Here is a 15,545-nt window from a genome sequence, read left to right as displayed (position 1 = left end):
GTAACGCCGCCGTTACTGATGCGGAACGGACGACCTAGCTACCGACACGACCACGTGACTACACATGCACACTTATACATTATCTATCCATACATTTCAGCATTTCACGGAGCTAGCCCAGAGGGGAGTCACTGGAGCAACCCATAATAGAAACCCACTGTTCTCAGCTCCAAGAGATCTGTAGTAGATTCAGCATTGACTCATGTGTATATTGCAGTTTTTCCAACGCAAATGCCTCGCCATGATTAGGATAAAGAGGACAGTACCTGCTGTCAACCTGAGGGCTGCTGTCACCCTCCCCTGTGTGAGGGGAAACCTCTGCATTGACCTGGGACATGTCTTTATAACCAACTTGCTGTCTTGCAGTGTACATTCTAAGTCTGCTATATTTAGTAGTTTTATCATCAAAGTGTGTTTTCTGATGATTGGGTGCTCTGTGGTCGTTCAGAGGGATAAAGCCAGGAAAAGGGGTGAGCTTGACCGAGCGTTTTCTAATGTTGCGTAACGCTTGGTGTTTCCATGGCCGTGAGGGTCAGCAGAGCTTCGAGGAACACAGCGACTCGGTGTGGCGGCGGTAGCTTCGGGTTCCGTTTCCTGGCTGAGGTCATGGCTATTGTGGCAGAGCCAAGACACCCAGGGAGGCAGTGGACGAGAGAGTGCCCGACTGTGGAAAGAGAGAGCTGTGTTTATGGAGAGGGAGTGAGACTCACGGCTATAGTTACAGTTAACGTCAAACTTTCCTCTCTCCATAACAGCAACTACCGTCTGAAAGGCTGGATACAAACAGCGCAGAATACAGAGCGGTCCCCTCCCTCTCTCACTCTCTCTCCTTCTCTATGTCTCTCTTTCTGTCTCCCCTGTCAGGCGATTAGCCTCTGTCCCTCTTTGTCTGATCCGATGTTGTCCTGATTATTATCAAGCCCATCTTAGAACATCAGTGTGTCACCTTGAGAAGGCTGTGTGTGGGGGTTCAGCTCTGTTAACCTTTGACCCACACGTCCCTCACCGACAGCGTTCTGAGGCATGTGCTATCTTACATGCAGATTGTGGCTAACATTGATTGCTGTTACAACCTGCCGTTCAACATGGGTCTCCACCTTCTCACGTTTTGCTCATCCTGTAAAATAACACCCAATGCAAATAATACGCAAATTCCATGCTGCCACACATTGGCCACAGCACCTGTGGCAGAAATACTAGTTCCTCTCCCATTAATCTGACATTTCCTGGTAATGTTGGCCTGTTCCTTGGTCAGTAAAGACGGCAGTGCTTTCTCAGTGCTTCACTTGTTTTGAATGTGGACATTGTTTTTGTTTAGTAATCCTTTCCAAATCAAATGAGTTTGGTTCATTGGGCCGTATGTAAATACCGGAGACCTGTTCTTTGGCATTTCGATTTAAAGTCTGCAGTAGTCCATGTATTGATGTGGGTTAAAGGGTTAAACCACAATGTCATTTTCAATTATTAGATCTACTGTTATTTGAGAAAATGGAAATGTGTGTGAAGAGTCATCATCCAAAATGACTTTCTCCTACTGAGCAGTATAGTCTATCAGCACGCGGATGCCATCAATATCATAAGATCAATATTGTACACATTCATTGTTGTCGAAAAACACATTAAAAAAGTTTGCAGAGTCGTCCTCGTTTATTCAGCAGAGCATATCACTTTTTCCCGAAACTGCTTATCTAAGCATTAGCGAGACAGAGGAAGTTAATAAATCCAGAGACGGACAGTATCTTCCTTGTACTCAACTCTTTATGAACGTTACTACATGACCTTGCAGGTCAGCCTATAAACGTACAGATTGCGCGTGTGTCATTGAGCAAGGGGTTTAATCGTTAGCAGTGGTCCCGAGTACTAGCTTGTTTCTGACCATGAACCTCTTGACCCCGAGTGTTTGGTGTGGCGGTGACTTGGCCACGCCCTAACAACATGCAGGCTTATACAATCAGCTATTCTCAGTAACAAACGTGTGGTAGTCAGTATCTGTTCAGCTAGTTGACTCTAAACAATACCATGCAAGGAGAACAATCAAAAAGTGCACATGTGAGCAGAAAGTTGTATATTTGATTGATGATTAATGACAATATATGAATTTTGTTTTTCCCACAGAACGGGAACTGAACACAAAATGTGTTGTGGAGATGGAGAAGAACCAGACGATCCTTAATCCTTCCGGATCCAATCTGGGGAAAGGAGACTCCAGGTCTGTCTGCTTGCCTGTCTGTGTGATAATCACAGTACTTCTGCATGGTGCGCGTGAATGCAAGGGTGAATGCGAAACTCACATAGCTGTTATTGACAGCTTGGTGCCATCTGCAAGCTTATGTTACACGAGTGGTCATTGGTGGAAGTCCTGTGAACTGTCATCCCCAGAATTCCACTGGTGTGTCAGGATCACGCTCCAGAGGAATGGCTGCCAGCTGTCTTTGGACTTACATTCAGGAAAACATAACATAGCAGAGACCCCAGGGGACTGGGGAGAGGAAGAGGGAGAGACAGGGAGAGGGAGGGTGCGAGAGACTGGCAGTGAAAGACAATAAGCTACCCTAGTCAATGGAACACTGAAGGCCATCCCGTCAGCTGGCTCCTCTTCCTGCAGTCAGTGTGCTGTTTGTTTTGCTCCTTCTGCTCCCTCGTCCTTCACCCTTCGCTCCCCCCGGTAACACAGTGAAAGGTCAGCTCCGGGTCACCCTCGGTGAGCCCCCGGTAGAAAAGAGGCTGGCGAGTCAAGCATTGAGCGAAGGATGTAAAAGGGGTGGAGCCGGTGGATGTTGGTGGGTACGGAGGGATCCCAGCATCTGTTGGCCATAAAGTACCCGGGTTGACGTTTATGGGAGGTCCAAACAAGAGGAGACCATTACCAGTGTCTGTGTCTGTGCGCCGCCCGTCGCCCCTGGACAAAGCAGCAGCAGGAGAGCAGAGCTGCCGTCTGCAGACACCTTCACACGGAGACCCTGAGCTGGGGTACCCAGCCCGCCCTGTCCCAGCCCTGTCCGCTCGCTCTCCATCTCACTGTCCCTCCGTCCTCCCGAACGAACTTCCCTTATGGAGGATAGCGTCTCGCAGCATCTTCTTCTTTTAAGTACTTTTGCCAAAGCCCTGCTATATTTTACCATCCAAATGGGATGTCTCGGATAATGGTGGGTGAGCTAATAACACCCTAGATACAGATAAACATCAGCCATGGCTCACTGCTTTCTTTATCTCCCAAAGCAATCTGTAGGTAATGACTTACAATTCCTCTGAGAAAGCCTCCGTATCCGTCAATCAATGGAAGTTCTGAACCCACCGTATATAGTGGAACATCCTAGAGATGCAGCATGAACCAATGGTTACCAATGTCGTCCTTGTGGAATAAATGGTTAATCTTCTAGCTGGCATGGCCTGGCCTGTGGGAATAGATTGAGCTGGAAGGTTTTTATTTGCCTACATCTTGATGTCCTCTGACGTCTTTAATGAAATGGCCTGAGACGCCATTCCCCGGCGGCGCTGGGAGGGATGGGGGAGAGGGAATGGACCACATAAATAATGTGGTTAGCAGAGAACCTTAAACAGCCTACACATGCAATACGAGCAGGCGTTGTGCCCGCCCCCTGCTGCTGAGGAGCTAGTTGTTGCAGAGCAACATGCTGTAGTTATCCCATCAGGGGCGAGTTCAATAGCCGGCTCCTTTAGGGATGCACTGATGGTTATTTCTGGGCTATACCGAGGGTTGAAAGAACCATTTGGCCGATAGTCAATGCCAAGGTTTTTTTTATTGATCGCTTAATGTTTTTTTTGTCTTTTGTATTTATTCCCCCTTTTTTATATAATGCCAGGGAAACGGAAATCTTCCTTTTTTGTAAAAGATGTTCTGAACAGTTTTAAAGGCTTTCAGCCCTTCATCACACTATCTTTAAATGAGCACATTCTATCATACATTTTGAGAATCAACCTTTGATGTTAACCTTGAAGGTTAAAATATTTATAATAAAATATTCTAAATTGCTGTGACACAGCAGATAAAAATCTGCCACATCCATCTCTGTTAAAATCATCTCATAATGCGCTGATAAATATTTCAAAAGCCGGAGGTAGCAAAGGTGTGTCAAGTCAGTTAATAAGCTTATGTCAATACATTATATCACAAGATTGTGTCTGGCCAGAGAGGCTAGAAAGAGTTGGTCCTGCTGTGGACCCAGAATGTAAGGGCTGACTGACTACGTTACCCAGGGGTCACTGGGCACAGATTAGGCAACCGCCTGCTACCATCACAGCTTACAGCGCCAGGGCAGGATCAAGGCTTGGGATTTCCTGCCAAATATGTACAGCCTGCAGATTGTACTCATTTAGTCACGCGACCTCTCACGTTGTAGTCATTGGTGGATGCAACTGTGGGAGAAATTAAAATAGCTTGTTTTAAGTTACTGGCTATCCTAGCAAGGCTATCTCTGCAGAAACTTTTATGTAGAAATTCGGTGGATATGATGTGAGTCAAGTTTTGGATCAGTATTGGAAGACAGGGACTCTGGGAAGGTCATATGTCTATACTATCGCTCTTGGACCGCTAAGGTTCAAGAATAAGGTATAAGCATTTGTTCTGGTTATTACTAAACCTGCACTCTGTAAATATTTGACTTGGAACCATCATAACCATTCAAATACTATAATAACCATTGTTTTAATATAGAATTTTTTTTTTAATCAAAATAAACCCATATACTGATCGCTGGTTAAATTTGGTAGGCGGGCAAAAGGTTTAATTTGAACACATTTTGACCGATCCAGTGTCTTGAACAGCATCCCTCTCAAATAGTGTATCAACACACAACACACTCCTGTCAAAAATGCACACCTGTTGCTACTATGAATTGGTGTCACTGTTGAATGTTAATGAATCATGCAGTGACCTGTGGTAAATCAGCTGTTGTCAACAGAATGAATGATTCACTGTGGGTGTGCGCGCGCCGGTTCCCTGCACCTCTAGTTATGGGGTATTGTGGGTAAAGCGATGATGTCATGTGTCTGATAAGCCTGGTGACTGGTTTGAACAGTGACCTGGGGCTATGTTTGCATTTGAGTGGCTGAACTGTTGACACATTCAACAAACCTTCCTGCACTTCATAACAACTCTTCCTCTCTGTTCACATGCAAGGCCAGGCGCACACGGGTCCAACTGTTTCCAAGACGATAGTATTTATAGCATGTTATAGCACTGTCTTTGACTGATTTGTGTTGGAGAAAGAGAGAGATTTAAGGAGTGTGGAACAAATGGCTAGATTTTAGTTTTTGTGTTGAGTAGTTTTGCTGTCCGACCATTCCGCTATTCAATTTCTCTTGCTCTCTTTGATATGGAATAGGCCAGCTGTATAAAGACTTGTCTTCCAAACTAAATATGAACTCCTTGTAGACTGCAGCCGTCATTGCATAACCTGTTGTTAAATGATACCCTCTCTTTACCTTAGAACTATACCAGAACGGCATTCATGTGCCCTATTTCCAAGTCAAACAGTATATTAAGATGGGAAGAGGATTTTATTGGCTGCATTTTCTTCCACATGGATTTATTAGTATCATTTGAAGGTGCTTGGATGTAATCATGTGTTGAACAAATTGGAAATACAGTGGTGATGTGAGGCACATAAGGGAGCAATTGAGACAATTTCCATCTGGAATAAAATAGCATTCTGAATCTGTGCTTATTTGAGATGTGTACGTGATGATGCCGCCCCATGCACCAGTCCATGTACTGCAGCATGCATCTGCCAAAACGCCGCCACCGGCCAATGCAGCGTTTTCTCCATACAGGAACATTAATCACCTCTTGTCACAAGGCTGAAATGCTGTTTGTTATTTCACTGGCCAACTGATCTGAAAGTATCAATGGTAATATAATCACATGACCAACATGTTTTCCTAATGTAATGTTGTACGATGGTAATAATTTACATTTGAATAAGTTATATTCCACAGGGACGTTTATGTTACATCTGAAAATGTGCCCTTCTGCCAATCCAAACACATCTAACAAGGGCCTTACAAAAAAAAACATGCTAACCCGGCCCATATCACGTTTGTTATGCATCATGTATTATCACCGCCATAATATCTCCCTTAGTCCATCACACATCCTTCATACTGTGTAACCTTAGAAGCCATACTGTAGCTGTTGACCTTGTAGCAGCTCTATGGTTTTGATATACTGGTTCTGTCTCAAGTTCACATTCCCTCCCTTCAGCCTGAACAAACTAGCCAATCCTGTCCAATATCACGGACGGTATAGGCCCCGGGGAAAGCGAGGGAGGGGAGATCCCCCATGCGTGAAGATATTTTTTAAATGATGTTGATCAGAGCGGAGCAGAGGGGCATTCAGAACACAGAATGGGTTCATAGGTCAGGGTAACCGCAAGTGCTCTCTGCTCTCCTTCTCCCGTCTTCTGTCTTTTTTTTCTTTGTCATACACATCCCCTGGGCGTTTGGCGCATCATACACATGTCCTTGGCGTTGTGGTCTTCACATACTTGCCCTGGGCATTGTGGGCGTCATATACAAACCGTTGGCGGTGTAAAGCCAGGGATTCCCCCTCGTACCCGCAGCCTCTGAACTCTATGTGGCAGCTGTCGGCAGTGCGATGGACGTCCAAGACCCGGCATTCTCTTCACCCCCCCCCTGAGGTGTTGTAAGATGGGCTCTGTGAGGGAGGTGGGAGACACCCCAGGGATGATGGTCGTGCAGAACGTAGAGGAATGCAGCGTAAAACAAATGAAAAGCTGGAGGTCTGTTTTACATTCTGCTTTAGCGGCGCTCCTCGTTGGGGCATAAATAACCATCCTATCTCTGGAAATAGCCTTGCTACCGACAGACTGCTGCCAGGGTACTTTTATACGCTTTGTTTTCAATCTCTACCCGAATCAATTAGCTCACATGGGCCCAACCGGCGGTGGACTATTCAAGCAGGCCAGACACGCGTGTGAACATAAACCATGGTGCACCTCTTCGTTTTGTCTTCCTGACTGATTTCTGCGGTTTTATAAAGAATGTGAATCTGGCCTCAGGAAAATGTGTGTGTGTGTAGGAATGGGGATGGTGTTGTGTGTTTGTATGAAGTGGCGTGTCTTTGATTCCAGAAACCGTTAAACCTCATCCCATTGTGTATGTTTTGATTTTGTGTGCGTGAGTGAATGGTAGAGAAAAGAGAAAGGGGGAGAGAGAGAGGAAGAGAAAGGATGGCGAGAGGGGCCAACGTTGAAAGGACGAGCCACACGGGGAAGTTGTCGGTGGGGGGATTAGGGAACGGGACCCTTCGGATGGTGTCGGTCTCCCTGCCCTGGGGAAGACTTGTTCATCCTCTCTGCCACAAATATGTGAGGTGTAAACACTGTGATTCCATAACGCATTAGGCTGTGCATCAGTGGATTGCTTGTCTGGCAGGCTGTGGAGGTGGCGCCCTGATGAGATGGCCAGCACCACCTCCTGCTCGGTGTAATGACACTCGTGTCCCTACACTGCCTGTGCTGTGAAACCAGTGTCCATTTTTCTCCTGTGCTGTGAAACCAGTGTCCCCCCTTTTCCTGTACTATGAAAGCGGTGTCCCCATTTGTCCTGTACTCTGATAGTGGTGTCCCCCTTGTCCCAGAGAGTACAGCGCTGACTGTAGGTGTTGCTAAGATACCAGCCAGGCCCAGCTGGAGCATTCCTCAGATTGTTCCGAGACAGCGTGAGAGCACGGAGCAGCCAAAGCACTCGTTTCTTTTTTTTGTGGAGGATTAACATGCTTCATTTTATGCATATGTGTGGCTGGTGTGCGTGTGTGGCCGTGCACGCTGACCCATGCGGGCCCGGGCGTATGCTCGCCTGGATCATGTGATGGTGTGTGTCTGTGTGTGTGTACTTATGAGCTGCCTGTCTGCGGGGCCATGGGGAGTAAAAACTGCAGGCTGTTTCCTGGTGACTCAGCCTGCCTGACGTGTAACTTCCTGTCCCCCACCCTTGGCTAGAGGTTCAGGACAATGGACCAGGAAATCCTAACTCCATACCATAATATCCCTGATATATTGCTTGCCCAGCTGAGGGACGTGATGGCGAATTCCTTTACCCACTAGCTCACAATGATGCTGGCTCAAGTAGCACGGATTGCCATACCATGTATTTTTGTCAGCCGGAGATTTATGTTTCCTGATTTATATTTTTTCAGCATGGGTGTGTGTGTGTGTGTGTGTGTGTGCTGACCTACATTTTGGCTGTAGCATGTTCTCGCTCTCTCTCTCGCTCTCTCTCTCGCTCTCTCTCACACACACACATACAGAATGAGCTTGTCCAGTAAGTGTTTGAGTGATGTGTAAAGACAGCGGAGCCTGCAGCCTGGGAGTGGATCTGCCCCACACACAAAGTCTCTCAGTATTTGAACCATCAGCTTGATGAACCACTACCATCTGTGAAGCACAAATCTCTATATCCCTTACCCTCTCTCTGTATCTCTCCACTGGTCTCTCTCACAGATCCCTCCTCATTTGTGTATTTATTTTAATGAATACGTTCATCCATTCATCTTCCTCGTGTTTTTGCGTCCCAGTATGTGTGTGTGTCTATGCGAGCGATAAATGAAGGCACATATGGCACGCCTTTCATTTGCTTAATGTCCTGTGTGCCTGGCCGCTGTTTTCTAAATGTCACTCAGCCTTCCTAACCTTCTCCCTCTCTCTTCCATGTGCCCCGTGGACTGGCTGACATCTTCTTCCACATCATCAGGAACCAATCCAAGGTAACCTCCTGTCAGTCTGGTTTTTCTGTCTGTGTCTGTTGGCCTGTCTGTCTGTGTAGTTATATGATTGGTGTGTTTTCATTGGGTCTTTCAGGTCTTTGCCTATGATTACTGTTTCTGGTCCATGGACGAAACGGACACAGACAAATTTGCAGGTGAGTCGATTTCCAAGCAGTTATTGTTATAATTATTAATGATTTATTTACTAAGAATGGTTTATCATTGTTTTGTGAATGTTGCGGTTAAAAAACTGAAATAACAATATTGTTTTTGAAGTCTAAGTGTGTGTGTGTGTGTGTGTGTGTGTTTGTGCGTGTGCGCCCTAGGCCAGGAGGTGGTGTTTCAGTGCCTTGGAGAGAGTCTCCTCCACAACGCTTTCCTGGGCTACAACGCTTGCATCTTTGCATATGGACAGACAGGTACTGATCCTAATCTAGTCTGGCAGCCAGGGACTGACCTTGCTCTAGTAACACGGTTACCAACCCTCCCCTAGTCAGATACAGCTACTGACCTATCTCTAGTCAGACAGGAAGGTACTGACCAAGCAGTCACACAGGTAAGGACCCTCCTCTAGTAAGACAGACAGGTAAGGACCCTCCTCTAGTAAGACAGACAGGGACTGACTGTCCTCCTAGTCAGACCCGACGGGTACTTACTGTCCTCTAGTCAGACCCGACGGGTACTTACTGTCCTCTAGTCAGACAGACGGGTAATAACCATCCTCCTAGTCAGACAGACAGGTTCTGACCCTCCTCTAGTCAGACAGGGACTGACCCTCCTCTAGACAGACAGGCACTAACTGTCCTAGTCAAACAGACATGTATTGATGGTTGTAACTGTGTGTGTGTGTGTGTGTGTGTGTGTGTGTGTGTGTGTGTGTGTGTGTGTGTGTGTGTGTGTGTGTGTGTGTGTGTGTGTGTGTGTGTGTGTGTGTGTGTGTGTGTGTGTGTGTGTGTGTGTGTGTGTGTGTGTGTGTGTGTGTGTGCGTGCGTGCGGTCCAGGTTCCGGTAAGTCGTACACCATGATGGGTTCGGTGGAGAACCCGGGGCTGATCCCGCGGCTGTGCAGCGCCCTGTTCGACCGCACCCTGAAGGGGAAGAGGGAGGAGGAGAGCTTCACGGTGGAGGTGTCCTACATGGAGATCTACAACGAGAGGGTCAGAGACCTGCTGGACCCCAAAGGGTACGCACGCTCCTCCCTCCAGCACCGGGAGACACTCGCGCATCCATCAGCATCGACTGACCGCTCTGCTGCTATAAATATATTGACCCAGTAAAGATGGCCCCAGCACTTAGCTGGGTTTTGTTCCAGTTTGGACACAGTGAGGTATTACGTTTTGAAGGTTAACCATGTTTTGTTTACTTATTGACATTCATGGTGAGATGAAACCCTTCTGATTTTACATATTTCCACAAATGATATTGCTCTCTAAATGTCTTGAGTCTTTCACAATTTAACTATTCTACAATTTGTAAAAAAAAAAAAAAGTTTAAAATGAAACAAGACCAGACCTCCAGATGTCGTTGCTGACCTATATAGCCTAATGGACTAATTGATCAGAAACTTCTTGTTGTTGAAAACCAATGAAGAGCTGCAGGCTTCAGGGTTCATGTACAGCGGGCCAGCAGTAAATCTGCACCCAGGCATCTGGCCACTGGCTGGCCCTCGCCTCCCCAACCCCTTGACCCCTGACCCCAGTAAATGTCTATTAACAGCAGACTATCTCAGGGCAATATGGGGGTCGGCTGTGGACGGTGAAACCATGAAACTCTCTGCAGTGGCGTGACCTCAAGGGGACGTGTCTCAAATCCTTACAGAACAGGAACTGATGGGGAGTGTGGGCTGGACACTGTTCTGTACCAGGCCCTGTATGATACTAAGTACGATCACTGCAGTATGGATTTTCTTAAATGTCCTCCCATCATTGCAAATGGGCCAAACAGCAATAGTTGTCCGCTCATGGTTCAATAACTAAAGGCCCATAGCCCTACATTGTTGAGAGTGTATGAGGGACTGCTGTGTGTTTTTATTTGTATCGTTAGTGCTGCCGGTGTTATGTCATTTGACCTGCCCTAAATGTACAGTGAGAGCCCGGTGCAGTCGAGCACCGATCCCTCAAGGTCTTGTCCTTGGCTGAGGCCCCCCGGTGGCCGGCTGCCCCCACACACTCACCTGGTTCTGCAGTCAACTCAACTGTATTTTTATAGCCCGTAATCACAGTTACAGTCTCAAGGGTGTCACAGGCTAGATTTTATGACAACCCCCTAACCCCTAGCCCCTGTTAAGGGCAAGGAAAAACGATCAAAGAATATTCCCAGATAAGGAAGGAAGAAGGAGGGAGACCTTCCTCTGGGGATGGGTAGGAGTTCAATGAGGGCCATTAGTGGGTGAATAACAAGCCAAAAAGTTGTTAAAGTGTGTGTGTGTGTGTGTGTGTGTGTGTTTGTGATTGTGTGTGTTTGTGTGATATCCAGGAGCAGACAGGCGTTAAGGGTTCGGGAGCATAAGGTTCTTGGACCTTACGTAGACGGCCTCTCCCGCCTTGCTGTGGCTTGCTACAAGGTAATGCACATAACACGCGTACACACTAGGCGTGGAACCTGTCGCAAAATTCATCGTTCAGTTCATATATCGGTTTTGGAGGCAGGGTTTTTGGGTCGGTATGGTATTTGTTGGTTAAAGCAGGCGAAGACACAAGAGCCTATTAAAAAAAATAAAAAATTATAGGGTTCTCCCCAAACAATGTTATTGTGGCCACCGTGTTACATTTAAAATAGGTCTGTAGTGACAAAGACATTTTTTCTTTCCAATTGGTTGATTGGGATGACGCTTTTAAAAGCACACTGCAATTTCAAGTAAGTGCTGTGTCGAGGAAGTCAGTGGCTTTCAGATCCATTCTTGATCAGTCTAACTCCGTTTCAGCAGAGCTTCAATTTACAGTGGGAAGGGTTCTGCGATGCACGCCAATATTTTGAGCAATGCTGAAAGTTATGTTTCATGGCGTTGCCGGTGTTCAAGCTCTCGTTGGAAACCCAACCCATGTAAGCTCCAAGTTCCACTGGAGTATGTAACCTTAGCAGTGCTCTTATTAGTAGGTCGAACTTTTGATATAGGAGGAGCGTGAATAGGTAAGAATTTGTGACAAATTGGCGAAGAAAGGGGTATAGTGTTGGTAGAAAATGTGAGTCTTGCCAGGACAGCGACTATACATCATCCGAAACTGAGAAGTTTTAAATTATGGCGCAAAACCTTATTCCGCCAATAACTTTATTTTAAAGATTTTTCTGCGCATGCCTTTTTGAATTTTTTACTTTCCATCCATAGTACACAAAAATACATACCCACATAAACAAAAATGTCCATACATAAGACGCACAAATACATGCACATAAAAATACATACACACATGTTCACACAATTGCATGCACACATTTTCACAAATACGTCATTTTTGGATTTTTCCGTTTTAAATGTAGTTTGAAAGTAGCAGGTTGTTGGTAAAGATGATGATGATGACTGTGGTGGTGATGATGATGATGTCTGTGTCGACAGGACATTGAGTCTCTGATGTCGGAGGGGAACAAGTCTCGGACGGTCGCCGCCACCAACATGAACGAGGAGAGCAGTCGCTCCCACGCCGTCTTCAACATCATCCTCACGCACACGCTGATAGACCTGCATTCCGGGGTAACACGCACACGCACACGAACACACGCACACACACACACAATTATGTTTTGCAATATTCTTGTGTTGTTGTTTTCAGCTTTCAGAAAACTTAATTATTTACACATGTGCGCACACGTTTAAAGACCTGCTCCTTGGGTGACACACACACACAATTATGTTTGACATTATTATTTTATTGTTTGTTTTTTACTTCAGCATTCACAAAACTCACACAAAACATAATTAACACACATGTGCGTGCACAGACCTTCAGTCTGGGGTTTCACTTATGCACATGCACGCACACAGCCTGACCAGCCTGGACTGTTGGGTATCACACACTATCTCTCTCTCTTGTACCCTGGTTTCCAAGGCTCCCAGCCAAAGGCCTGTTAATAATTGACCTAATTGTCAGTCACGTGACGCCGGTTTCTAACGTGTTTGTCTGCCCCTTGTCATACTTTTTACATCTGTGTATATTTATACTTCTATATGGTTGATATCAAGACTGTCACAGGACCTGTGTCTGTGCCTCTATGTTCATTCAATACCATTGGTTATTTCGCCATGAAGTCATTCAGTCAGTGCAGCCGTGTTTTAAAAATAAACGTGCTTCGTGGCTGTCTTGACATCCTGTTGGTTAGTCAGCCGGCTGGGAAACCAGCTATTATGACTTCAGTGGGGCACTGGATCCAGCAGCTCTAGTTTTCATTTTCATGCCGTCTGAGCTAGCTCCCGGTGCTTGTCTGCTGAGTCCACCCTCTGTATGCAGACTCGGTGTCCGAATCATTAAAGTGCTGATGGAGGTGGGGGAACTTGGACGAGTTCAACCAGGTCAGGCTATCTCTGACATTGAGTGCCATCTGGTGGCCGGGCCGGGCGGGGGGCTGACATGTAACTAATGTTGACATCGCGAAGAGCTCTTCAGAGCTTGGCTCAGTTCCAACACGTTATCTGCATTTGCATAGATCCTACATATATATACATAAACAAAGCACTTAGGTTAGGAGTACAAGTACAACTCCCTCCATAGGACATTAAAGGCATGGGGCTGGGTCTATGTGGTAATGTCGTAAGAATGTTGCTGAGGGGGCTGATTGCCTAGCCCAGCCCGTCTAACGTGGCTGCCAGGGGTTTGTCCTCTCAAGGAATTGATCTGCTACCTCCTCTCTATGTGATGTCATAGTTTTTCTGCTGGCTCCACTCCTTCTAGCCTTCCGCTATATCCTCTACTCATGATGTCATGGCCTAGCTCCTCAGCTTTCATCCTCCCTCTGCACCCTACTGTGTAGGATGTCATGGCCTCCCACCGGTTGCTATGATGTCCTTTGCTTCCTGCTTATGTTTTGATATCCCTCTCCATGCTCATTTCACATCCCCCTCCCTCCAACCTTCCTCTCCTCCCTCCTCATTTAACCTGCTGACACTAGATCCTCCTAAGAACACTCTGTACATGATCAGGTTACTGACTCGCAGACTGTTGTCTCCCTCTGGCTCTCTCTCCCTGTCCATCTCTTTCTTTGCCTCTGTCTCTCTCTGGGCAGACGAGTGGGGAGAAGGTGAGCAAGCTGAGTTTGGTGGACCTAGCTGGCAGTGAGAGGGCAGCCAAGACCGGAGCCGGTGGAGACCGACTCAAAGAGGGCAGCAACATAAACAAGTAAGCAGCCTGACGTGTGAAAACAACACAAACACGTATTCAGTGCCCATAAGTGGGTTCGGTGGAGAACCCGGGGCTGATCCCGCGGCTGTGCAGCGCCCTGTTCGACCGCACCCTGAAGGTATTATTAAGATATACTGTTGATGAGACATTTGTGTGTGTCTGTGTCAGGTCCCTGACCACATTAGGCCTGGTGATTTCAGCATTGGCTGAACAAGGAGCAGGAAAGAACAAAACCAAATTTGTCCCCTACAGGGATTCTGTTCTCACATGGCTGCTAAAGGTACGCACTCACACTCACTTACACTCACACACACATTCACACTTTCTCCATACATTGTTACCAAGTTCAGTCAGGACAAGTTTACACACCCCAACAGGTTCCCTGCTTGGCATGGGTGCACACACAGCTATTTGCTTTGAGGTTTGGGTATCGAAACCCAGTACCACTATGGTACTGGTTCCTTTACGACCTACACCTATTTCGCTGCCATTCAGAGCTGCCAATTGATTGATTCCTCTGTGTGATGCACTGCCACTGTCGTCTCCCACGCAGATCACCTTGACACTTTTGGTACAGAGCCTATCAGATAATGGAGTTGATTAAACTGATGAGTTAGTTATTTGCTAACCCTAACTCTTAAGGACACAGGGGTGTAGGAAACAAAAAAATTAAACCAAATTTATAGGCTACTACTATATACTGTTTAATGATTATGGTATGTAGTATGTATTTATTCTTATAAATATATTAAATATATATTCTAAAAAAAAAATGCTTTAAATAGTGTTGGTTCAAGCACCGTTCAGGAAGTGGTTTTAAAGGGTGGTTTTAGTATGAACCGTGTTCAGTTTTCACATGGTATGACGTGTTTAACCGGCCCGTTTCAGGTCAACGTTAAACTCCCCCTCTCTTTGTGTCTCCAGGACAGCTTGGGCGGCAACAGCCGGACGGCGATGGTCGCCACGGTGAGCCCGTCGGCCGACAACTACGACGAGACGCTGTCCACGCTGCGCTACGCCGACCGCGCCAAGAGCATCGTCAACCACGCTGTGGTGAACGAGGACCCCAACGCCCGCATCATCCGGGAGCTGCGGGAGGAGGTGGAGAAGCTCCGGGACCAGCTCACCCAGGCCGAGGTGAGGGGGGGGTGGGGGGTCAGGGTTCACCACGGTCGGCCCCTCTGGAGCCTCTGGGATTTTATTTGAAGCGGTGTCTGTGTAAACGCTCCAGAGATCTGAGGGTCCTTCGTTTGAGGTGCTGTACATCTGGCTGGGCCCCCGGGGGGCCGAGAAGGATGTCAAAGAGGCTTCAGTTGTTTTACACCCACAAACTGAAAGACGCATGAGATGGGACTCACTGGTTCCTGTTGCTTACATGCCTCTCCTCTCCTTTCTTATCCACTCCTTTCTCCTCCTCCTTCATCTTGTTCCTCCTCCCATGTCTCCCCTCCTCCCTCAACTCTTCCCATC

General features: G+C 46.8%; 1 protein-coding gene across 3 annotated transcripts in view; it reads left to right on the top strand.

Annotated features, from left to right (window-relative positions):
- kif13ba (kinesin family member 13Ba) overlaps positions 1 to 15,545 on the top strand; it is a 35,202-nt gene that overhangs the window by 2,262 nt on the left and 17,395 nt on the right. For all 3 annotated transcript variants that reach the window (XM_056608394.1, XM_056608395.1, XM_056608393.1), the window contains 10 exons: positions 2,116 to 2,209; positions 8,734 to 8,746; positions 8,841 to 8,901; positions 9,073 to 9,165; positions 9,748 to 9,928; positions 11,221 to 11,308; positions 12,299 to 12,433; positions 13,960 to 14,072; positions 14,244 to 14,355; positions 15,000 to 15,212. In XM_056608394.1, coding sequence (XP_056464369.1) covers positions 2,116 to 2,209; positions 8,734 to 8,746; positions 8,841 to 8,901; positions 9,073 to 9,165; positions 9,748 to 9,928; positions 11,221 to 11,308; positions 12,299 to 12,433; positions 13,960 to 14,072; positions 14,244 to 14,355; positions 15,000 to 15,212 — 1,103 coding nt within the window. The remainder of the gene's footprint in view (positions 1 to 2,115; positions 2,210 to 8,733; positions 8,747 to 8,840; positions 8,902 to 9,072; positions 9,166 to 9,747; positions 9,929 to 11,220; positions 11,309 to 12,298; positions 12,434 to 13,959; positions 14,073 to 14,243; positions 14,356 to 14,999; positions 15,213 to 15,545) is intronic.

Source organism: Gadus chalcogrammus, chromosome 14 (assembly GCF_026213295.1).
Source record: "Gadus chalcogrammus isolate NIFS_2021 chromosome 14, NIFS_Gcha_1.0, whole genome shotgun sequence".
Lineage (NCBI taxonomy): Eukaryota > Metazoa > Chordata > Actinopteri > Gadiformes > Gadidae > Gadus > Gadus chalcogrammus.
The sequence above is the reverse complement of the archived record's forward strand: the minus strand, read 5'-3'. Positions and strand labels throughout refer to the sequence as shown.